Below are 25,789 nucleotides of genomic sequence, written 5' to 3' on the forward strand. Positions count from 1 at the left end.
CCCACAGGCCTGGGATGAGCCTTCTTATAGACTTGCATCTCCTTCCTAATTTCTTTCACTTCAGCAGCCACATCAGCAAGTGAGGGCCCACTGAGGTGGCCCGGCCATGGCTCCTCGGTGGTCAGGTACTGCACGTCCAGGTGCTGCAGCATGGCCTGAAGCAGTTTTCTCAGGGCCACAAATTGAATGGCCCCCTTCTGGGGCATCTCAATGGAGACATCCAGGAGCTGGGAGAGGCTGAGTGTGTCCAGGGCTGCTGCCATGTCTGCACACACTCTGTCCCTGGTTGGTCACAAGCCTTCTTGCCCAGTTGGGTCTGTCAGGGATGAGCAAAAAGTGTAATGAAGGTGGTGAGCAAAAGCAATGATCAAAAGGATGATCAAAGTGTCAGCAGACACTTTCCTCCTTCCTTGTCCATCAAGGGACTGGAGCCTGGTCTGCTCATGCCCCTCTTCATCACAATTCCCGTTGCCAGGCAGCGCACCCCACCCCTACGAGTCAGTGGGTCATAGACTCATGAAGTCATGGAATCATGGAATGGCTTGGGCTGGAAGGGACCTCAAGGATCCTCTCTTTCCTATCCCCTCCCATGGGCAGGAACACCTTCCACTAGACCATGTTGCTCCAAGTCCCATCCAGGCTGGACACTTTCTGAAATGGGACAGACACAATTTTTTTGGGCAGCTGTGCCAAGGCACCATGACCCTCACAGGAAGAATCTCTTCCCAATACCCAACCTAACCCTGCTGTCTTGCAGGGTTAGGTTGGGTATTGGGAAGAAAATTCCCCCTTGTCCTGTCATTCGAGGCCCTTGTACCAAGCCCCTGTCCAGCCCTTCTGGAGTCCCTTTAGTGACTGAAAGGTGTTTGAAAGTCTCACATGACAGGAGAGGCCTCACTGTTATTCCTTTCATCAGTTTAAGACTTAAGTTACAGCTAAGCTTCATCTGCTGTGTCAGTGTCCTGTTCTATGGCATCTCGTGTTCTTAGTTTCTTCTTGCATTGTGGAGGGGGCAATAAGCCTCCTCCTCACCTGCTTTGCTGTGCAGGTGAACTGTCAGTGTGAGTTGCCATGGGCAGGGCACTGCAGCAACCACAAAGCCCCAGATGAAGTCCAAAGGGTACATTGATGTTTGTTTCCTCACCAAGAGAGGGATCCCCAAAGCAGCACCCAGGCAGAGGCTGCAGGTAGGGCCAGCAGCCCTAGAGAGCTCAGTCCCTGTGAGAGAATCACCAAACCTGCTGCTTTCACCTGGGTTTCAGACATTGCCTACTCGCTGGTGTGACGCAGCAAACCCAGGACTGGCTTGGATCATCCACTGGGATCAGCCTTTGCCAGGGAAGAAGTGGGTGCTGCTCCTCATGCCAGAGGTGCAGGAGGGTCCCTGTGAACACCTCACTGAGCTGTGGGGTTGTTGAGGCACAGACTCCTTTCTCCTCTGGAGTTCAGGGCAAAGAGTCTCCGTGGGTGAAGTCTTTGTACAATTTCCTCCCAGGGGGTTTTATGTCAGCTTGAGAGTCCATAAAGGCAACAACTGAATGATTTCTCCTGCCAGTGTCCCCAAGTCTGTGGGGGAAGACAAAGTTCTTCCATTCAACACCCACCATCCACCCCCACCTGCCCCTTCCCAAAACATGCTCTGTTCACCTCTGGTCCTTCCTGCTTCAAAGCTCTATGGCAGTGATGTTTGGGTGAGGGCATACAGGGCTGACTTATGAGCCAGCAAAGGAAATCATCCATAGAGGACTTAAGCAGTTGGCAATACTTTCCTATAAAGGAACTACTGCCCCTGGATGCAGGAAAACACGGCAGGAGGAGATGGATGTTCCATTGCTATATGGGCAGCCCATAGGCAGCCAAGGGAAGTCCCAATTGAGATGTTGTACCATGAAGAAAGCACCAAACCCTGGCATAAATCCATCCAGTCCTGCCTCATAGGTGACAGCACAACTCCATGATACTCAGAGCATCCTTATGGACATGTGGTGGGAACACAGGGACAAGAGAGGCAGGGGGCTGGGGGGTGGCAGTTCCTCCTGGACTGATTCACTGTGATCCCCATTTCCATCTGCTCTGGTCTGTGGCAGATGACCTGGAAGGAATGAGGATGACCCAATCTATGCAAAATGAAGGTGGCACTGCTCAACAAGTATGGATCAGTGCTGAGGTGCAGGGAGGTGAGCCTGGCACAGCACCTTGCAACACTCCTTAACTCAGGGCATTGTGGATATGTCAGTGAGGGACTGGGGAGACAATCAGATGGAAAATAAACATGGATTAATAAACAGCACAACCACTCCGAGGCTTGGGAGATACTCAACAGCAGGAGCTGCCCAGCCAGGAGATGGTGCTGGGCTTGGCCATCCCCACCTCTGGCATGGGGTGCAGAAGAGCAAATGCTGCTGTGCCTCAGCTCAGCTCATCCCCAGGGCAGCTCTGCAGCCTCCCAGCCACTTGCAGAGCCCAAACACAGATGGCTCAAGGTCACTGCTGCGGCTCAGGGCAGGGGGATGGTGCCACAGCCCCGTGTCCCAGCCCCTTCCAGCTCATGACAATTTGTGCACTGCAGAACACCCTGAACACCCAGCAGCCCCAGGATGCCCAACTTCAGCCACAGAGTTTATTATTTAGTAGGAGCTCACCACACCAGCAAGCCAGGACAAGAGGGATGGTACATGAATACAGATGTGGAGGAGTTACACAGAAAGATTTGTACAGCTTTTGTACAGAGGAAGAAAATGAATCAAATAACAAAATAGACATTAGCAGTCAAAGCCTTTTTTTTTTTTTGTCTTTTTTTTTTGTATCATACTAACAAAATCTGATAGCCAAAAAATGACTAAGCTACAAAATTGTAATACATACTTTATGGGTAAAAGGTTATCATCCATTTATACATCTAGTATCATCTTTTTTTCTGGTAACTTACAGGAGGCCTATAGGATCTTAGTGTATTAATAACTCCCTACAGATGGTGCTGAGCTGCTAAAGCTGCTGAATAACAGAATACTGGAATTTTCATTAAGACTCTTACAGTGTCATTTGCATCGTTTTGTTTAATGGAACCCTTATGCATCTCTACTGCAAGTCAGAGGAGCTGCTGGTGGCTGGGGGGAGGCAGGAGCTGTAAGGCCTTGGCTGGCAGCTTGGCACCTGTCATTCCAAGAGCTGCAACACCCAGGCAGCTTGGTACTATCATTCCATAGGACACCAGCATGGTGCTGCCCCTTGGTCCAGCTCTCTGGATGCTGCAGGAGGGATGAAGTTGACATTCCCAAGCATAACTGATTCTTTCCCCTTTGGTCTTGAGAGTTAGAGAAGAAATCACTCCATACTAAGTAGTCTCCATTCCAAAGGCTGTTTTATCACTGGATAAGGGCTCAGCTCTCAGCAGAAAAGCATCACTAACTGTCAGGGTAATGCCACTGGCTGTGGGGGACAGTCCTTCCCTCAGGGCCCAGGGCTCCAGCAGCATTGTCCCCTCCTGCTCCCCACCCTGCACCACCGCTCTGCTCCATCTGCAGATGGAAAACCAGCACAGCATTCTCAGGCTGGGAGAAAGGCTGGGGAAAGCACAGCCCTCCCTTACCAGCTCTCAGGGGTCGGGGTAAGAGCAAGGCTGAAGCCAAAGCGGGAGTGAAGGCACAAACAGGAACCAGCCCGGATCAACAACAGGACAAGGGTGCACCACTGCCCTGGAACTCTCTCCCAGAGAACCAAGCCAGTAAGACCAAGTATCATGAAGCACTTTATACACCACCACATAGGTAAAAATAGCACTTAAACTTACAAATAAATAGAGGGGCTGGGGAATCTCCCCCTTGTCCTTTCCAAGTTTGTCCCTAGTGTGGTCTCTTACCACCTCAGACGGGCAGCTGGTGCCCTGGGGAAGCCTGTGCTAATTTTGGAGAGGGAGGAAGTGAATGAGTCCAATCTCTCCTGGCCCCTTAAACAGGGTTGAGCTGAAGCCCACATGAGCACACAACAGCATATCCTGTTGGCATTGTGGATCATCTTATTTGGGAGCAGCTCCCACAGACCTGCACTCCAATGGGTGGGGGCTTCAACCTTCAGCCCTGCAACACAGTGACCACACAGCCTGCACAGGGAGCCAAGCAGTGCCAACAGCTCCTGGCTGATCCTCAGGGACCAGCACAGTCATTTACAGCCACAGAAGACCATCAGCACTAACTTGGAACCTGTCCTGAACTCATCTGTTCCTGTTCTGCATTGTCTCCCAAGCTGAATGGGAAAAAGCCACAGGTCTGAGCTGCTCTCAGGGCATGGTCCCCAGGAAGAGGCAGGAGCCAGAGACCCTTCCAGCCTGACAACCTTGGATCTAATCAACAGAACCAAATACATGGTCCCCATAGCCAATCCCAGGAAATCCCACTCTGTACAAAGCCAAAGGGAGGTAGAAAACACAGGTATCTCTGCTGTAGCTGAAGGCAGCTGGTCACAAGTCACTCAAAGACCCATAATGGAAAATAAATTACAAACCAGAATGGGGCCTCCCTTTTGCAGGTGCCCAGGAAGCCCAGGGAAGGCCACAGGTTTGCAGGCATGACTTCAGAGACCATCCTGCCAACAGGAGCATTCTGGGAATCATCAGCCCTAAATTCTTAAAAACAGCAGTGAGGTATTCACTGTTGAGGGCTGTAGCAAACAAAAACTCCCTCTGGGACTTTGCAAAATCACTTACGAGATGAACACTCAGCCAGGAGGGTTTTGGAGACCACTCCTACAATCCCTTGGGGAACTCCCAGAGCTAGGAAGAGATGTGGCAATCTTCCTGGTGATTAGTAAGAGCTGAAGAAACACTTCTACAAGGCAGGATGGAATCCTACGTGAATTATTTCCAGGCAGTTCAATCCCACACTCTGCCTCCTGCTACCATGTGCAGATTTCCGCTGTGACTTCTGACCTGCTTTACTTCCCTGAAGTCCCCTTCCTCTCCCTTGTTCCTCTGAAGGACAGGAGGTCACCAACCCTGCATCAGGTGAGGCGGGTCAAGTATTCAATGTCATCCTCCTCATGGCAAGATTGCAGCCATGAAACTCAAGTCTTTCCCAGGCTGCTTCTGGCTGCCCATCCCTCAAAGCAGCAGGAGTCTGGTAACCCACAAAGATGAAGTGACACAACTTTGTGTGACATCACGGCAAAAAGCAATGGAGCTGATGTGCCACCATGTTCACCTCTGGGGTCTGGCTCAGATCTCCTCTCCCATCTTATCCTTTCACAGATGCCCCATCACAGCACAAGAGCTCATGAAGGCTGGGGGAGTTGGGCAATGACTGGAAGAAGCCTGGAAAAATATTGCTGTGACTGTTCCCTGTGCTACTGAACAGTGAACCTGAGCTGGGCTCTTTCACACCTTTAAGAGCATGTTGTCACCTTCCTCTGCCCTAATATTGCTTGGGAGCTGCGGTGTGAAGTTAGAGTAAAGCCTTGGGAAGAAAGAACAAGATCCTCTGCTGGTACAGGCACAATAGCTGTGTGGGCCCCAGTCTTAGACTGCCTCTGCTCCAAATACACTCAGGTCATCACAGAGGATTGCTGAAGCCATCAAAGTCAGGCTCACAGCAGCACCTTCACCTCATCCATCCCAGGCAGCAGGGGATGGGCGTCACACTGAAGAGGCAAGGACAGCTCTGGAAAGCACCAGGCAATCCACAGTTAGTATTAAATTAAACAGGCAAGGAGGGAACCATTTGCTCAATGCATCTGCCCTGCACTGACTGCCCCCAGCATGGAGCTCCAAGGCCAGGACACTGAGATCCAGCACCTGTGGAGTCCTGAGTTCCAAACAGACCTGATGAACCCCCAGGAGGGAGGGGGACCAAGCTGGACAGCTGGCTGTGGCACAGGACACCAGCAGGCCTGCTCAGAGATCTCACTGCAGGAAGAGAGGCCAACTACACCCGGGCAAGGTGGGCCTGACCCCAAACTTGGAGCCACCACAGCTTCTTCCCCAAATGGCAGGGGAGAAGAAACAAAATAAATATCCCTCTGAAATTGGATTATTTCCCATGACATGCTATAATACAAGAACTCTGCTCTAAAACAGTGATGTCTTCCACAAGGGGAGGAGGGGAACACGTCCCCAAACCTCACATCATCAGTCCAGCAGGTTTCACTCACTTGTGCAGGTCCTCAGGACACCAGGGTGTGTGGGAGGGAAGGGACAGACCCCGTGGGAAGGGTGCAGCCCATGGGCAGATGCTTTGAACACCACAGGCAAATCCCTTTGCAGCTCCTGTGGGGTTACTGGGACCTGCTGACACTTTAGCCACAGGTCAGGGCAGATGTCATCCAAACCACGTCAGCTGGTGGGACAAGGGCAGCTCAAACAATACAAATTCCACAGTCAAAACCAATACAAGTAAGAAACCAAACCCAGAGAGGTCTTTCTGCTCCCTCCTGGAACAATGGCTGTCTTGGAAAAGTGGACTCTGGGATTGTCCTGATTACATCAGTTAGTACATTATAAACATTGTCCTGCTTTAAAGTGAAAATACTGTGTGTGGTCTTTTGGAGGTGCTAAAGTCAGATGTGGTGTTGTTTTTCCTGACTGTGCAGAGGAGCTGATACTGGCATGAAATGATCCTTTTCACCTCTTCTCTATCAGAGCTTCTCCTAGAAGAGAATAGATTTTGTTAGGCAAAATGAGGACAAGCACAGAGACTTTTTTTGGAAGAGGCATGGAGTGGAATGCCCACTGTTTGCATAGATGCAGTGGGCTTTCATCTACCCATACCCACAGTATGGGGACGGCAGAGATCTGAGGCTGAGCAGGTTCTACCAGGGGCTGCCAGGAGAAAGGTCACACAGTCACTGACCCAGGAGACTGTGGGGAAACTCCCTCTGCACTGTACCTCAGTGTGCCCCTCACCACCACCTTCCCCATGGCCTGAGGTTCCCACCACACTTGGGAACTGGAGTTGTGCAAAGCCTCTTGCTTTTGCTGTGGGAATGATACAGTCAAGCTGTGCTGGCAGAACTACCCCCATCCAAGTGTTGTCCCCACCACAGCAGGCAAGAAACCACACAAAGCAGATACTGTTTTAAACAACATTCCACTCATAACTTACCTCTTGCTTGAGGGATTTATCCTGCTGGTGAATCCCGTTAGCAGATCCAGAATTTCCAACAGTCTGCAATGGAAAACAGACAATGCTCAGTGAAGAGGGACACAGATCCTGGCGGGTTTGCTTACAAGCACTGAAATTTGGCAAGACTGCCCTGTCCTTCCTCAGCTGCTCACTCCACACAAGGAAAGGGGGATGCAAAAACTCCACCCCACTTCTGGCAAGAATCTTCCTGCCCTCTGCACCCTGGCCCAATCCCCATGTGCCAGACTGCATTCCTCCCAGCCACCAAACATCCCCCAAGCTCGTTATGGACACAGACCCACTATGCAGCCCAATTCATAAATGCCAAAAAACAAATCCAGCCAAGGGCGGTGTTAGGTGCAAAGCACAGCACACTGAACATCAAGCACTGAAAAGGACATTTGCCATTCCCCATTTCCCATCTCTAGGGATGAGTCTGGCAACCAGGACAGGTTGTTCTATCTTTAGAAAGCACAAGAACTTTTAAACATTTATAATGTTTCTCTAACAGAGTAGTATAGAGCTCTTCAGCTTCCCAGTGACAGTACAGACAGCACAAGGAAGAGAAGAAGGCTGCAGCCTTAAGCTCCAGAATTCCCAATGCTGGGTGCTTGGGCCTTGGCAATCACATTTGCTGGTGAGCTCTGATGGCATTATGGGGACACAAGACTGGGTTTAAGAGTCCCAGTTTCCATCCTCACTGTGACCACAATGGTGCAGAATCAGCCCTAAGGACAGAGGTTTAATGTGATCATGAAAACCAGGCAGAAATTCAAACTAAGCTCTGATGAGAGACTGAGCTGTTTGCCAGGCAGTGGATCTTACCTGGATGACAAGAATAGTGCTGCTGCCAGGGCTCAGCACCCCCCAGCACAGGCAATTACCTGCCTGCAGCTCACCCAATCTGGGCACTGACCAGACAGCTGATATCAAAAATCAGATTTGAAGTCTGGTCTGAGAACATGGTCATGATAACAGAGTGGTGCAATTTGCTTGAAATGAAATAAAAAGCCTCCCAGATGAATCACTAAAACTCTTCAAGAAAAACATCTTAGTGCCAAACCCTTGTTTTTTTCTGCAGAGCTGTGGGTCAGGCATTTCCCAACATAAGGAGAAGGCAAAGATTTTCTTTCTGCCAAGGCAGATACGTGGGCAACAGCTGCTTCCATCAGAGAGGAGACAGGAGGCTGGAAGGTGGTGCAGAATGAGTATCAGTGGGCATGTGGTTTCTGGGGAAGAACCATCAGTTCCCTAACTATTGCAGAAGGATTTGTTTGGGCCATCAATGTCCTCAGCCTGAAAGCCCCTGGTTAACAGTTCTCCTTCACAAGGGGAAGGGTGAACAGATTTCAAACCGAAACTAGGAAGCTTTGATCCAGACTTCCCTGCAAATAGCACTTAAAAAACCTGACATCAATAGAAATTTGAAGCCTGCCTTCCCACAGTAGTCCTCTGCTTCTTTGCACCTTGGATTGTAGTTAAAGACATAATGCTGTTCTGTCATATCTCTACATTTTCTGAAGCATGAATATATCAAACTAATACCAGGGATATCTTAGCTGACCTTGCAAGGTCTGTTCCAATTGACTTCAGGTAAGATTAGTCATTTTCTAGAACTGGGGAAGAAATAATTACCACCTGCACAGCTTCTGGAGATGGGAATGCAAAAGGGAAGATTTCCCTATCTCAAGAGACTGTGCATTAAAGCAAACAGAGAATAGCTTTCCCCTCCTGTAGCTCCAAGAGATGAGACTGTCACGATGCATTTGCATTTGACACATAGCAATAACAGCAGAAGTTACTCTGGAGCTACTGACAGGATTATAACACATCTTGGACTGCCACAAACATGTCCTCATGATTCCACCAAGTCCTGCTTGCTGCTTGCAGATGCTGCACTGCAGGATAGAGAAACTTGTGTGCAACACACGGATGTTCAGTGAGCCAGCAGATCTTTCAGGGTTGCAGTTTTTACCTTGCTGACCACCTCCATGCCCATACCACTGCAATGCAAACAGTGTTTGATGTATCCAAAAGAGACTGACATGACAGGAGAAGGCTTGAAAACCCCCAGATTACCTAACACAGCATATCTCCACCTGCATCAGTTAAAAAAAGGCTCTCTGCCCATTCTGGGTCTAGTGGCTTGTTCTGTAGACATTAGGTGTCAAGCAGACACCTAATTCACCCTAAGGTGTCTTCATGGAATGCCAGTTGCAACTCACTAGTGCAGGATAAAGACATTCTTCAGCTGAGAATTTAAATGAGCGAGTACATGAGAAATAACAGTCCATCTGAGCTCCAAAAGCCACTGCCTATTTGCAGACCCAAGAGAAAACACAGCTAGAAGAACATTCAAGGACACGAAGCACAAAGCTTGGCACAAGGGGCAGGTCACTTTGCAGGAGGAATCAGTCAGGGCTGAGACTCCACAGGTATGAGAAGGAAAAGCCAAGTGTTGAGAGTCAAGCTATTTGTACCCTTCAGTTTCATGAAGAAGGATGTAAGACAGGCAACAGAAGCAGCTTTTCTTTAGTCAGAAGAAATAAAGAGAGACCAGAGGAAGTTGGGGAGAAAAGACAGAAACTGGAATGGGAACAGTCAGCAAACTCACATCAGAGACCAAGGTAGTAAGAGGGATGGTAAGAGAAATGGAAAGAATTTTTCCAGAGTGACCTGCAAAGGTTCTGCTTAGGGACCCACAGATAAACCTCTCAAAGAAGAGAGATGCCAGAAAAACCTCCACCTCCATGTTATGAACACGTGCAGCCAGGTAATACTGTACACATAAAGAACAGTTACTCACAGTTCAACTTCCCCAAACCCCCATGTTTAGCAATCATTCTGATGAGCACAAAGGCATCTGTGATTACCAGCTAGAAGGGATTTTATAGCATTAGGCTACATCTGACAGAACCAGCCTTGTCAGGCTGTTCCCAGCAAAGAGGGGACCCAGCTGACGGCATCACCCCCTGAGCAGCACAGGGCAAGATCCCAGGGAGTTGATGAGGGCCTGTCCACTGATGTTCTACCTGTGTTTTCTCAGAGGAGAGTCTCATTGCCTCCATCAGCTTCTCCATCTGGTGTCCCTGCTCCAGGGCGTTGCGCAGCACATCCTCGGTGCTGACCAGGCGGTGCTGCAGCCGGATCACCTCCGACTCCGAGGAGGGGTCGATCAGGGAGTATCGCCTCTGGTCCATCACTGACTTCTCCTTGTCCTTAAAACGGCAAAGGGAAAACAGGAGCTGTTTTGGTTTTGATGTTATATCAAAACCAACAGCTGCAGGAACTCGAGGTAGAAATTCACATAATGCCCAGAACCACTCTGTGATTTCAGCAGCAGATGGGAGCAGAGCACAGCTCGCATCAAGTGACCAGAGGCAGCTCCGGTTTGTTCTCAGCAGTTTCAAATCAATTATTTACATCTCAGCCACTGGAGGACGCTGAAGTACACGGGAATTTGAGGACACTGCTCCTTGGATCAGAGAATATGTAAAACGCATGGGGTAGCTGAAAGACCTTCAGTTTCTCCCACAAAGTGTAGCCTATTTAGCCATGGATCAAAAACCTGTGGGAACAGAAAAATTCTAGAGAAGGACACAGCAACCTACAGCTTCCTCATGAAGGTAAGCAGAGAGGCACACACTGATCTCTGCTCTGTGAGCAGGGACAGGACCCAGGGAATGGCTGGAGCTGTGTCAGGAGAGGTCTAGGTTGGATATCAGGGAAAGATTCTTCCTCCAGAGGGTGCTGGGCACTGACCAGGCTCCCCAGGGAATGAGCATGGCCCCAAGGCTGCCAGAGCTCCAGGAGGGTTTGGACACTGTCCCCAGACATATGTGATTGTTGGGGTGTGCTGAGCAGGGCCAGGAGTTGGACTTGGGGATCCTTGTGGCCTTTCCAACTCGGGATATTCTGTGATTGTATCACATATGGGTATCTTTGCTAATGAGGTGCAGCTAAGCCAGGCCTCAGCTCAGTCGTTGTCAAGAGAATTCCCATCAGATGCTCAGCAGCACAAAAGAAAACACAAAGACCTAGAGCAAGAGTGAAGGGCTCAGACCCTCCCCTCAATGCCCTCAACAGGACAGAGCCCTCCAGGCCATGCCCAGGAGGGGTTTTAGTGCCCTCACCAGCACAACCAGTTTCTCTCGGAGCCCCTTGATGTCATCTTTGAGCTTCTGTTCCTTGAGCCGCCACTCGGCTTTGTGCACCTCCCGGCTGAGGTCGCGCTCGGGCCCTGGGGAGTGCCGGTTCGCCTCCAGTAACAGCGCCCTCAGCTCGTTCAGGCTCCTGGAAACAGCGGCAGGAAGAGGTGAAGACATTCCCAGAGCCCACACACCACTGCAGTCCTGCTGTGCTCCCTCCCACCTTTGCTACTGACCCAAGGAAAGGCCAGTGAGCGAATGTGACCCGACTCCCACCAGTCTGTTCTTGTCCCACTCTGCCAGCTCTGAGCTTTGGAGCTGCACAGGGCACTCCGGGGAGCAGCCGGCTCGGCTGGCTTGGGGATGACTTCAGTCAGCATCTACAGGGAACTGAGCTGTCTTGCAGCTCCTGGCAAGCACTGAAAGGGCACTGCCTTTTGGGAATTCACAGCCTCTCATTCTAACCACATTCACACATCAGCATCTCTAAAGAACGGGAAAAGCTTTGGGCAGGATTTCAACAGTACAACCCTACATCTCTTCTAGTGATGGATGACAGGACCCGGAAGGAACATGAATATACACAGAGCCCCTCTGTCTCCAGCTCTGTCCTTTGCACACCGACCTTTCCTTCTTGAGCAGCTCCTGGCTGATCAGGACCAGTTGCCCTGAGGCATCATGTGTTTTCTTGGTCAAGGCTTCCAGCTCTCCTTCCAACCTCTTCTTTTCTTTGAACACTGTGTCAGCCTTCTTTTCTGCTGTTTTGCATTTATTTTCCAAAGCTATGAGAAGCAGAGGATTGAGGGGAAGAAAGGTCACTTACTCCTTTACTTATATTCCTGCCTTTTGCCTTTTCTCAAGTCCTACTCCTAGAAGCACAGACCTGATTAGCTTTTGACTGGCTGTACACATAATCAAGTCCAAACCCTCCCTCACGGGACACAAATACCTTCTGCAGTTTGTGTTCAACTCCTGTTTTTACCAGCAACAGCCATTCAAAAACCAGCAGCATCATGTTTTATATCAGCCTATTTCACTCTGGGCTCTTGTTCAATGCCAGGACAAGCAGGGAAACATTGCAATCCCACCAACACTGGATTAGGGAAACTTACCACTTACTTGGGCCCTTAGAGTTTCAGTCTGGGTCACCAGAGATGACACCTCCTTGTCTCTTTTACTCAGCTTGTCTTGGAGGTCTGTGGGGGAATGAAAAGCCAAGGATTAAAGGGTTGGAAAATGCTTTGTGCAAACTAGGAAGGTGTCAGGTGCCCAGCATGGTCAGGGTGCAGTGGGCACCAAGGTGGGGACACTCCTGGTGGCAGAGAAGCAGCAGGACACACTGCATCTTGCATCTCGCCACACCTGGAGGTGGGATGCACACTGGGAAGTTGTGTCAGACAGAGTTAAGAAAGCAACCACAAAGGAGAAGGGGGAAAAGGCAATAAAACATTGATTTAAAAAATCCTAAAGGAGCTTTTAGCACATTTCTTTGTGTCACCCCTGACAGTGGAAGGCAGAGACTGTTTCAAAGGATGTGTTTTCTGAACTGATGTATGTCCACATTCAGAGCTGTAGATCTGAAGTCTGATGCTTTTGTGGCTGAAATCTGACCTGGCTGTTTCCAGTACATCTTTCCAGGGTTTATTCAGTGTGGAAACAATGCACACATGGCCTGAATGGCCATTTACAGCAGTGGCTGCTGGATCTAGTTAAGCTCTGCCATCACTAGGCAGGAATTACCTACCAATCAGCAAACAATTTGGTGTAGAAACATAGAATAGCTGGGTTTGGAAAGGAACTTAAAGATCATCTTGTTCTGCTTTGGGCAGGGACATCTTCTACTAGACCAGGTTGCTCCAAGCCCTGTCCAACCTGGCCCTGGACACTTCCAAGGATGAGATACAACATGAATGTGCTCTACATAATCCCAGATCTGCAAAGGCAGATGAGGCTTATGGACAATGCCTGGCTTGCACTCAGGGCAATGGAATAGGACAGAATACCTCTGAATCCAGCTCTGCTATTGCTCAGACCCAGTGTTACAGCTCACCCTCTGTGAGGGGGCTGAGTACAGTTCAAGTTGAAATACATTTTATACGAGTTTCCTGAGTGTATTAGTTTCACATTTTGTTAAAAGGATGGATCTGATTTATAGTAAGCCTAATAAAAAGTAACTATCATTATTTGAAGCCAGTCACATTAATATCTACCATTATCACTCATCTCCTGTGAGCAAATATCATTTTAATGTCTGAAATTTACCTGCTGTAAAAAGCAGTGATGGTGTGGAAATGCACCTGTTTCCCCAGATCTATCTCCAACCTGCACCATCTGCATGGAGAGTATTAACACAGGTAAAAGCATCCACCCCTGCATATGCTCAGCTTGATTAGAAGGAAAAAAAAAAAACAAATCCAGACAACAAATGTCACCCAGCAAATTTTGGCAGATGAAATGACTTCCTAAACCCCTGCAAGACCAGAAATTTAGAAGAAGAGAAAGCATATGAGTCACTAGAGTAAAAACAACAGCTTCATACCTTCCATAGTCTGCTTCATCTTTATCTTTTCTTCTGAAATATCATTAGTCTCAATCATCTGGAATAAATGTAAAATATAAGATATAAACCAACCCTTTACCCAAAGATTAAACGCAAAAGTTAACAACCACAAAGCCCTGTCCATAGGAAGGTATCCCATGTCCAAAATGTGATGTTTTCCATCCTTCCCAAGAGGGAAATAAAGGCTTTTGTGAGGAGCCACTTGTCCAGCTGGGTACTACTGAGGCTGACCAGAGTGCCCACACACAACCCACAGCTGAGCACAACAGCAGGGAGGGAACAGAGCTCAAGGTTTTCCCCACAAGTTCTGGTTCCAGCTCTGCACACACAGAGGGATGGAAGAGCTGCTGTCCCTCAGACCAGGCACCTCTGGTCAATCACAGCAAATATCCAACTGCAAATGCTCTTCAGCTTGAGACCTACCAGTCAACAAGTTCCTCAACTTCTGTAGAGCCTAGCTGTGTTCAAAGTTATAAAATATTGTTGAAATAATAATTTATTAGAAAAGTAATGCATTCATAAAAATAAAAACAAGCAAATGCCAGGTCCATACAGGGGATTCTGCTTTTTTCCCACCCTCTTTTCTGTATTGCAATGAAAAGCCAGATCCTACAGAGCTTTCAATGCCAAGCTTTCTGTGGCAGAGGCCACAACTGAGCCCTTCACAGCTCCTCCCATCCAGCAGCCTTTGTTGGGACCTCAGCACATGCCCAGACCCAGCAGCGGCTGTGGCCACCACAGACAGGAGCCCCAAGGTCAGTTCTCTGGAGTCTGGGCTGTGGGATAAGTCAGAAGCACAAGCACCCCCAGAGGAGAAATATGCTTCCTAAATTACTTTTGGTATGGAAAAAACTATTTAATTACTCCTGGGAAGCACAGTTGTGGTTTTCCCTTGAAGGTCCAGGAAAGACTGTCACAAGACATCTTTGCTTGTTTAAAATACTTGGACAGTGAATACTGCAGTCACTTTAAGTTAACTAAGACAATTTTAAATAGAACTTGCCCCATGATACTCAAAGGCTTTCCCCCATGCATTTCTTCCCATATTCTCCTGATTTTAATTGACACATAGCTGAAATAATTATTTCAAGACTTCCCTGGTTCTAATCCAGTATCAATATTCCCCAGAGCCCTTTCACTTGTCTAAAGGGCTCTGGAACAAGCCTCCAGCTTGAATATTGGCTATAGTGTGTTACATGTTGTAATAACAACCCCTTTCTCCCAGGGTCCTGGCTGTACTTATTGTTCCCAATTGTCCTTACTAGATGAAACATCCTGGAGCAACCCTTCAAACACTATTAATGCTGGTGATTCCTCCTTGACCTTTGCCTCTGTTGTCCTCAGTGTGCCTATTTCCAAGGTGTGAAGTTCTGACTTAGACAACAGGGAATTCATGGGCTTGACTTTGCTCCCTGGAGGTGCAACTGGTTTCAATGGGGCTGTTCATGTTGGGAAATTAAACACAGTCATTGAATTCATCTCATTGGCTTCTCTGTCTGGAACAGAAACTATATCACCAGTGAAATTTCAACACAGTATTCTTAAAATGTGCACATTTTACAGCTTCTTTTCATTTTCTGCATGCCCACAGGATGTAAATTGGGTTCTCCCTCATTTTTCATGCAAAATCCAAACACAAATAGAGGCCCAGCCCAGAGCCATGAGTAGCAATCTCCCTGCTCACTGCAGTACAGAACCAGCCACAATTCCTTGTGCCGTGCACAAAGGTGGGATGATGCATCCTGTGGCAAATAGCCCAAAAAAAAAAAGAAAAAAAAGCCTTAAAGAGACTCAAAGACCACAGTAAACTGACCCCTTCATATTACTGCTCTTATTTCAGCCTTCCTTGGTCTCATATTTAATCAGGCATTTTATTTCCCCAGCCTGGTGCTATTCTGACCCTTGCTGGCAGCTTTTCCCCTCTAATCCTCAACATCAGCATTTCCCTGTCTCCCATATGTGCTGTGCAGCCCCTGCCCTGCTGGTGACACACCCCCACCCCATCCGCACAGTTCAGCCATTCACTGCACCTCTTGTTCCAGGTGCTAAGCAAGGTTGCCTCTCCTTCCGCCCTATTCTCCTAGCACCCCTGTATTGTAGAAATTATGGTTTTCCTGCTCAGAACACTGCTTGCTCAGGATGAGAGCCCACCCTGACAAACCACGGTAGCCCTAGTCTGCTGCCACAGCAGCCTCCAAACCCAAACGTGGCCCCACTTGCTCCTTTTTCCTAGTTTTCCCACTGTATTGGCTTTCTAGAGTGGAAAGACACCTTCAGCATGGAGATGCAGTGCAGAAAAAAAACACTTTCAGTGCAAGGAAAAAACATCCAGATATTTGAGGCCTCAGAAGACTGCAGAAGGCAGAGGCTGAGGAGTTACCAACAGTGATAATAAACAAACAAAATGACCCTGAAGTCATACATTTGCATGCTGAGAAGGATGCAGGGCCTCCATGGACTGCAGCTTGTTCTCTAAGACAAGCACTTTTTCCTGCAATCTTTGGATTTCCTGTTTGCTGTGGGCTTCTGTTTTTTGTAATGTTTCATAGTCCAACATCTTCTTTTCAGCCAAAGATATCTGCTCTTTCAAGAAAGCTATGGCTTCTGTCTGATCTGTATATTCACTATGCAGTTTCTCCAGTTCATGCACCCTCAGCTCAGCATCTCGACACTTGTCCTTCACATCTTGGAGCTCAAGAAGATGCTGACTGCTTTTGGTTTCCAGTTGCATTTTCCAGTCACTGTTGCTTTTTTCCACTTCATCCAAAGCCTCCTGCAGCTTCAGTCTGAGACTCTCTTTCTCCTTTATATGGACAGCTGTCTCAATGTCATGCTTTGCTTTCAGGTTCTCCAGCTCCAGCTGGTGCTCCAACTTTATGCTCTCCACCACTGCCTTCAGCTCCACAATCTCCTTGTGCTGGGTGTCAGGGCCTGAGTTGAGCGTGGCTTTCAGGTCCTCCAGAGATTTCTGGTGGTCAGAAGCTAACGTGTCCAACTTGGACTTCCAGTTGTCCATCAGCCCCATGTTCTCGTTGGTGGCTTGCTGAACTTTCTGCTTCAGGTCAACGATCTCCTGCACGTACTTCTCATTGACGGATTTCAGCTTCTCCATCTCCTGCTGGTATTTCTTTAGTGTCTTCTCGTACTTCTCCTTCAGCTGGCTGCTCTCCTTCTGGTGCTCCTTATTGGCAGAGAGCAGCTGGTCCCGCAGCCTCAGAGCCTCTGACTGCAAGCCCAGGTTGTGCTCGGGGGTCTCTGCCTGGTGGGAGCTCTGCAGGCACTGCCGGAGCTCGTCCACCTCACTGCGCCTGAGGCTCAGCTCCTCCTCCAGCTGCAGGATCCTGGACTTCTCTGCCACTGTGGTTAGCTGCAACACGACAGAGAACACAGTCAGTGCAGTCTCACCCCCACATCTTTCCCCTTTAGTAAGCATTCTCCAGTGGAAATGAATCCAAAACACATTAGTCAAAGTTCAAATAAAGAGGCAAAGAGCACCCGGTACCCTCCAACCTGAGCAGAGTTTTGCACCAGGGTAACCAGCACTGACAACTCACAGTTATGTCTGTGCCAACTGCAATTTATTTTGTCCTAATACAGACCTCTTGCTTTCCACAGAAAAACACCTTGGAAATAACCCTTGAAATTCACCAGGGAGCAACAGTGGTTTATGAAAAATAATGTCCTGGAAGGGCATTATGTTTCCAGACCAGGCATCTTGCCAGATGATGCACAGAGATGTGACTGCACATGCAGGAATTTCACAAGCATCAAAACCAGCATTAAGCATATCATGTTTCCTTTATTGCTCAGCAATCCTCAGCCTGCAGAACCTCTCTTCTGTAATGGAATTTGTTTACCCTGGTGTAAAAAGGAAAAGGGATTTTTACATATGAGTACTTGTTAGAGTTCATTAGCAAAGTCAAAATAACAAAGGAGGCTAGAGGATGCAAGACAATAAATCAGGCCATGGTACACATTGAGCTTAAGGGCTATGGATCCATGTTTTGCCATCTGAATGTAACCTGGCAGGGCTGAACTCCCTGCAAGTACAGGAAGTACAGGGTGCTGCCACTATGGATGGAGAAGAGGATGAAATATTAGAAAAAGGCAAAAGAAAGAAGGAAACCAAGCAAAACTCCAAGAGATCGATTTCACACCATTTCAATTGCCATTTCCCCAGCAACCATCAGCCCTGCTGGAGGCTGGTGGTAATTATTTTAGATGGGCACAGGGGGCTTCAAACCATCCTTCTGGAGACTCTCACATTTGTGTTTTCTACAGCTCTCAAATGCATTGCTGCTCACTGCAGCAACTCTGCTGCTTCCCACACCACACCAGCATGAAAAAGCCCTTTCCACATCTGGCTGATTTTAGGATTCCTCTGGGCAACCTGTCCCTGTTGCAGGCACAGCCAAGGATCAGAGCAGGCCCACCTGCATTCAGCAGTACCTTCCCCTTCAGATGGCAGCTCCCACAATTGGCAGGGGAGACTGGGATGTTGATGGCAATGTTATTTCCTCTTACAGCCTGGGGAGGGGCCTGAAAGCAGAATGAACTGTGCAGGGTGTGGATATTATTGGGATATGTTAACTGAAAAATGAATTGTAGGAGCTCATGTGTCAGATGGTGGCACGGGGCAGAGAAGCAAACCCAACCTGAGAAACAAGTCCCCCACCAGAGAAGCAAAGCTAGAAATCATATCATATCATATCATATCATATCATATCTTTCTGGGAAAGAGAGCAAATGAAAAACAAACAAAATCAAGAAAGCTTAAGTTCAAGCCAAAATCAATCAACCCCACAAAAAAAACAAAAGAAAAGAACCCAAAGCAAGGCATCATGAGCACCAGGGCAGTGCAAGCGCTGTCTGCAGGCAGGGCAAATGAGGGTGCATTACCCTGGTGTCCTCTAATTCTCTGAGGAGTTTTTCAGCCTGTGCCTTCTCAAACAGCAGGCTCTGCTCGAGCTCCCGTATTCGGGCATGCTCCAACTGCGTCTGAGTCTGCTCACACAGAGGGAGAAAAGAACAGTGGAGATGGGAGATGGGGAAGGGAGGGAGAGAGAGAAAGAGAGGGGAAAGAGAAGGCTGCAACATCATCTCCAGCGTACAAGACAAGGAAAGGCAGTTCACAACAGGAAGAGAATAAGAAACCCAAATGAGGAGGAAAAATCCAACCAAACAGAAAATGGTCCCTGCGGGATTTTACATGGTACTCATTGTGGCTCTTCACAAGGAAATGGAATCTGTGATGAGAAAACATCCTTCTGCATTAGAAACCTGCTTCAGTCTTTTCCTGCATCAACTGAAGACACTTCCTAAAAAAGCAAAGCTCCCACCAGTACAAGGTCCTTGTACACACAGAGAATGCAAAGGTGTTGCAATGAGTCTCCACATCTTTCCCCAAGAAAAATCACAAGCTAGACTGAAAAGAGTTGGCAGTTCCATCCTCTTTTTGCTCTGGAAACAGTGTGAATCCTACGCTAAGTGGGGAAAAAAAGCCCAGGTCATACTGTACGTGGCATGTTGTAAAATAAAAAATACACTGCACTGAAGAGATCAGGGAATTGAGATATCCAACTGTTCTATAAATCAGTGCTTGGAGTTTGAACAGGCCTGACATGAATTTCAAAAATGATTTTTGTAAAACTCTACGAATTTTGGCACAAGAAAACAGAACTTTTTTGGCTGGTCGGTTGGTTTAGGGACTTTTGGTTGGTTGGTGGTTTGTTTTCAAGGGGATTTTTTTTTGACAAATTATTCAACTCAGCACAAGAAGTTCATGTAATCGACCCAAATCCAGGAGCACTGGCTCTGGGCATTGCCTCAGTGCCCTTCACTTTTAAAGCTGAAGTACCACAAAGCTGCACTTGGTGGCAAAGCTCAGTATTCCACAACCACCACTGTAATATCATGTAAAATTCCCTATAAATAAAAGAGGAGAGGAGGCATGGGAAGGTGCATGCACACTCTGGCCTTCACATATTTTTTAGCTTACAAAACTCACACATTTTCCTTAGAATGAAACTTAATCAATCAATCAAATTAAAAATTAATCTAGCAAAAAGCAAACAAACCTGCTCAAAACCATTTTTTACCCCCAGCTTTCTGTTAAAAAAAATATGAAAATAGAAGAAAACAAACAAAAAAAAATGAACAAAAAAACATGGAAAAATAGATTAACTGTTTTACAGTCCTTCAATTTTGGATTTACATTCAATTCTGCATCATTTTATGTAAATTGGTTTGCTAGTACTAGCCAGTGTGAGTCAGAACCTCAAATCCAAAGTTCTCCTGCACTTTGAGAAAGCCCAGAGATGAATTTCAGATTTAATTGTAGCTATTAGCCTTAAATTACCGTTCACAAATTATAAACTGACTTCCCACTGGCATTCAAGGCATGCTGCAGGATCCAGGAGATGAGCATGAGAGAGTTCCTTGATGAGGATAATATTTCCTGTAAACCATGGTCTTCCACCACCAAAAAAAAAAAAAAAAAAATTCTTTCCTGAAAGCTTTTCCTACATTTGGTTTTCATCTTTCAAAGCCCTTGAAAGCTTTCCCTGCATTTGTTTTTCACCTTCCAGATCACTACAGCATCAGCTGCCAACCAGGATCAAAAGTAGGTTTAATTCATAGCTAGATTTCAAGGCTAAATCCACAGCTCCTCTATCAGAGGTCGAAAACCTTGATCTGTATCTTCAGGCCGCCAACACGTGGATTTCTTTTGTCAAATTGCTTCCAAGGATGGTGTCTGCTGTGCTCAACACCCAAGAGCCCTGGATTTGTTCAAAACACACATGCCATTGGGGCAAACATCAGAGGATTTAGCCAAGCCTTCAGCAGAAACCCCAGGGCAGCGAATCTGTTCTTACCATTGCCATCATGTCTGTTACTGGCTGTCAAAATAAACACTCCCCTCTGAATACCTGGAAGAGCTGCTGGTGTAAGAGGACTACCAAGACCAGAGGAAAGCAGACAACTATCACTGGATTTTGCTTTTGGCTAGTTCAGCCTCAGAGAGGGATGCCCAGGGCTGTGCTTGCAGCTACTGCATGACTTTGTTATGATTTTACACAACGAATGTCAAGAAAACCATTTCCCAGGAAACACACTGCAACATGAAGGAGCATTTCTCCTCCTGATTTCAAATAAGGTTTTTGGGGTATTTTTTTTCTCTAAGTTAATTACTTGCTTCTGGAAAGCTTAACTGTCTCCACAAGAAAGCAGGAAGGTGAGAATTAACTCTAGTGGGTCAATCATTCAGTCTGAGCATGCAAATTAGGCAGAAAAGATGTAAAAACTGGCCCCAGCCAATCCCTCTACCTGTGCTGGAACTGATGCTGGACTCATGGAGAACATGCCAGTTCCCTGGATCAGAGGAAATCAAGCATTCCAAAATTATTTTTTCTTTTGTACAGACAAGCATGGAAGTGAGGACAGAACAATAATGTCCTGCTGAAAGCTTGGCCACATCCCCATTGCAAAAACAATTTCTTCCCAGCCCAAAGGAAAATTAAATCCAAGACTGCAAGTCACAAACTGAGAATGGGAGCCCTTATCCATAGCAGCTTATCATCTCGCTAAGCATGGTGGCTTAAAAAAAAAAAATATATATATATCTCCGAATATACCATCTGGCCAACCCTGGTCCCATTACCATAATTACACAGCCAGGCTTAAACACTTGGAGCTTACAAAGGGACAATTCACTGCTCTCAAAGGGAATGATGCCTGGATCAACCATCCTTCTCTTCTCTAAAGCACTCTGGGAAAGCTGTCAGCTCAGTAATGAACAGATATCTGATTTTGCACCCACACAACAGGCAGAAACTGCACTTGTGCTTCTGCAAAGGTCTGCTGTCAGTGTACTGCTAATTTACACCCTGTCAAACATCTCCTTCAGCTTCTGCAGGAAGAAGAAAGGTTTATGCCAACAGGATCACAGCCACAGCAATGTATATATTTCCTAGTTTTCCCATTTTCCTGGGCTTTCATTGCTATGAGTGACAATGAAGAACAGGACCATTGACATTTCTGGCTGTTACTAACCTGACACTCTGGCTAAAGAGACAGAAAACTCCCTTGATTTATTTACTTTAAGAGAGCAGAGCTTTGCTTTTACAGAAAGATTTTCTTTTCCTTTTTCCCCATGGAAAAGCCTCCCACTCACAGGCCAACATCCCTTTATCCCAACATCATTTCCAGTTTGCACAATGCTCATTGGAACAGCATCACTCTGAGCAACAGCACTTCCCAGGGACAGGGTGTCAATCCCAGTGTCAAACCCACACTCCTGGGCAGTGAGCTCCACATGAGGATACCTCAGCATACACAGAATTTTGGCTGGAATTAAATAGCATCCAACCAGGAGAGTCCATGTGCCCATTAACTGCTAAGGGCAGGACACAGCAGGGACAGGAACTGAACTGTCAATTCATTCCTAGAGTGGGAAAACATATGTTTCAACACATTCAGATACAGATTTTAACGTGGCTTGGCAACTCAGAGTGACAGATTAACTCCAGGCAGCTCCAAGTGTGAACTTTCATTGGGCACCACACCAAAGAACAACCCTCACAGTTTACACCATGGTGTTCACAGCAGGTCCAAAGCCACCAATAAAGTGTTGTTAGAGGGGAGCAAAAGGTGGCAGAAGTTGCTCAAGTGAGGCCCCATGTGCAACTTTGGACCCCACATTTTGGCAAGATCATAAGGAATTACCTCCAGATCTCCTTTTGTAATGGATTCTTCCTCCACACGGAATTGCAAGTCCTCCACTTTCCTGGGGAAGGAAAGGGACACAAAGAGCAGTCAGGAACACTCAGCTCAGCACCTTCTGTCTAAGCAGCCACTGCACATGAACCTTTTCACCATTAATCAAGTTTTATGGATTACTGCAACCATCAATGGAGTGGTCATCACCAACAAATGGAAAAGCTGCCCAAAAACTACTGATAAGCTTTTTGTGTTCTGAAACCACCCACTCAGTATTAAAAAATCATGTCATGGCCTGCAGAACCAAAGTCTGAGAGGGGAGGGATATAGACCACCTTTGGATACAAACAGCTCAGCAGAAACTGAGCAGCAAGACCCCATGGAGCAGGACAGTTGCGAGCAGCTTTTCCCACACAAATATGGCCTTTTTGCAAGGTACATCCTCTCAGACACACAATTACTGTTCTCTGACACAGGATCCCGAAAACAAGCAAACCACAACAAGGTTTCACTGACTGGATTATTTAAACCTTATTACCTTGCAACTGAGCACTGGGCAATTCCTGTGCCAAATGCACAGGGTCCATACAAAATATTCCAAGGGAATTGGATCCTCATTGCCCTCCTCTGTAGGGAGTGGGCAATGTCTAATGTTTCCACAATGTGGAAATTGTGAGCTATCCTGGCAGACAGAGGAGCCTTTCCCACAGATTGTACAGGCCAGTCATGCATAAATGAACATAAAACCACACACATTAGCAGACATGCTGAGGAAACTCTTCTCTTTTGGAAGAGAGAGGCCAGTAACAGTAGAAAATAATTCAATTTTCTTCTAGACTCACCCCTTTTTTCTCTTTACTGATTAAAAAAAAGGCTGAGGATGTTTAGCTAACAGCCAGATGTAAGGGCTATGATTCTGTTACAGATAAAAATAGCTGTGAGTGTATATAACTAACTTCATAAACAAGCTTCCTTGTCTAAACTGCCTCTAATTAGAGGAGGGAGGCATCTGTTGGTATTTAGGGGAAAACTCAGCTGTCTTAGGTTAAAGGGCCTCCTGGAGCTGGGAAAGTCAGCTGCCTACCAGGAATATGGGGAGACTTATGTATGGAAGAACATTTCATCCTCAGGAGAGGCATTAGTCAACTGAAACCAACACTGTTTTCAGTTATTTAATACACAGAAATGTTGTTCTATTCCCAATGAAGATTTAATTATAGACATGGAGTATCTGGACTCCAAGAATGACATGCAGATCTTCACTCTTATCCAGAGAGGAAATGTATCCACCATGATACAGCATGGATAGGGCCTCTGGGATGTGGGGAGATGGGGAATCACACTGCAGTCAGCCTGAACTCCAGTTTGGCTTCCCTTCCTCACAAAGAGTGTCCTCAAGATCAGCCCATCACAAATGGAGGGCAAGAAGGGGTCTAGCAAATAAATCCAGGTTGTACAGGAAGGTCTGTGATGGCCCAACGTGCATATGCCTGTTTATGATCCAATTTTTATTTCATCCTGTATCCTTAAGCCAGAACCACCTGAAGGCTTTATCACTGTCCACACGACTTCACCTCCCTCACACCCATCCACTCCTGCTTTACCTCTTCTCCTCTTCCAGCTGGTTCAACAGCTCAATCTTCTCCTTCTGCATCCCATCCACCAAGGCTCGTGCTCGCTGGAGGTTTCCTTCTGCCTCTGTGACATACTGGAGAAAAAACAAGCCCAAGACACAAAAGTTAGCCATGTCTGAAGTAGTACAAAGCTGTTTTAAAAAGGGTCAGAACTAGGAAACAGAAAGTTTTGATGATCTGTTTTAGAGGATGTTGTGGTAAGATCACATTTTCCAAAGAGCTTAGGATGTAGGGATCAAGACAACAAAAACTGCTCCGTCTCCAGCAGCTGTAAGAGATCCATGCTTCAGTGCCTCTCTGACCTGACCCTTTTGGAGAATCCAGCTCTCATAAGAGTTAAGAACTTGAGGCCTGAAAAGTTCTGAAAATCTGGTCAGAGGTTACCAGTGCAATTCAGCTCCAGTCATGAAGCAAGAGAGATATTTCAGACTTCCGTTAATTCATTTGTTACTGATAATTACTGGAAAACACAATACACAAGAAGAATGTCAGCTTGCAGTTGATTTCCCAATTTCTCCTGCATTTCTGACAGGCAGGTGTGACTCACTACACAAACATACAGTGCCCACATCCCTGATCCCAGGCAACTCACTCACTCATGAGTAAAGAATTTAGGACAATAGCAAATGTTGAAGAACCACATATTGACACACAGCACAAACACAACTCTCTTTAAGCATTTTAATACATAAAATATCCTTCTGTACAAATGCTTGTGCAAAAAACAAGCAAACAAACACCAACTTAATATGATCAGCCTGTTTTCCTTTCAGATTTCCTGCCTTTATTAATGTTATAAAAACAGCCTCTCTGGTGGGAAAGCAGTGGCGTATGAACTGAGCTGATATTCTCAGCACCATAAAATCACTGCAATGCAGTCACAGCCACAGCCAAATTCAGTGGGAACACATTTGCCTTCCACTTGCATTTCAGCATTGAAATGTATTGATCCACCAGACACAAACTATGTACTGCCTCTTATCTGGCACAGCCGTGTTCTGCTCCTGGCTCAGGGCAGAGATGTGACACTGGGAGAGTGGAGAAAGAGCCTCCCACATACAGCTTAACTCACCACATAACAGGCAGAAATTCAGAGCCCGAGTTTCACACACAGTGGTAATGATCTGACACTTTCAGGGGATATGAAACATTTAGATATTTGAGAGATAGTGATAAAAAGCCCTCATCACCTCCTACCTGTTCGTGTTGGGCCTTCATGATGGCAATCTCCTTCTCCACCTCACAGATGTGGCTGGTGGCTTTGGCCACCTCTGCCCTCTCCAGGTCACGCTCTGCCAGCAGCTGCTCAATGTGCTGCTGCTTCTCCTTCAGAGCCTCCTGGAGAGCTGTGGTGCCAGAGATCTTCCTGGCGTATCGAGAGGAGGTCTCTGTCAGCTGGGAAAAGAGAGAAAAAGAGATGGGGTAAAGCTGTGTCCTTTCCAGTCCAGAATAGCTGGAGCTCCCTGTTAAATCTGGAATGCTGCTCACCTAATGATAAATTTATTCAGCTGAACCAGAGCTGCAGTTCCAGCTCTGGGCCCTACAGGGGAGGTTAAATCTGAGAAACATCTGGACAATGCTCACAAGCTGCTCTTCTGCACTGCAATGAAAGCACCA

At 47.0% G+C, this 25,789-nt stretch overlaps 1 protein-coding gene across 3 annotated transcripts in view; it reads right to left on the bottom strand.

Annotated features, from left to right (window-relative positions):
- Positions 1-2,617: 2,617 nt before the first annotated feature.
- The window catches only part of CLIP2 (CAP-Gly domain containing linker protein 2), a 75,636-nt gene continuing 52,464 nt past the window's right edge, over positions 2,618-25,789 (bottom strand). For 2 of the 3 annotated variants that reach the window (XM_083875347.1, XM_083875348.1), the window contains 11 exons: positions 25,370-25,567; positions 24,143-24,246; positions 22,545-22,605; positions 16,243-17,187; positions 13,800-13,857; positions 12,373-12,456; positions 11,886-12,042; positions 11,246-11,405; positions 10,145-10,330; positions 7,092-7,154; positions 2,618-6,636 (listed from right to left, as the gene is read on the bottom strand). In XM_083875347.1, coding sequence (XP_083731473.1) covers positions 6,625-6,636; positions 7,092-7,154; positions 10,145-10,330; positions 11,246-11,405; positions 11,886-12,042; positions 12,373-12,456; positions 13,800-13,857; positions 16,243-17,187; positions 22,545-22,605; positions 24,143-24,246; positions 25,370-25,567 — 2,028 coding nt within the window. In that variant the 3' untranslated portion in view covers positions 2,618-6,624. Of the gene's footprint in view, positions 6,637-7,091; positions 7,155-10,144; positions 10,331-11,245; positions 11,406-11,885; positions 12,043-12,372; positions 12,457-13,799; positions 13,858-16,242; positions 17,188-18,719; positions 18,825-22,544; positions 22,606-24,142; positions 24,247-25,369; positions 25,568-25,789 lie in introns of all 3 variants that reach the window. The other variant, XM_083875349.1, reaches the window with a different exon arrangement.

The sequence above is a fragment of the Zosterops lateralis genome (genome assembly GCF_965231275.1).
Source record: "Zosterops lateralis genome assembly, chromosome: 19".
Taxonomy (NCBI): domain Eukaryota; kingdom Metazoa; phylum Chordata; class Aves; order Passeriformes; family Zosteropidae; genus Zosterops; species Zosterops lateralis.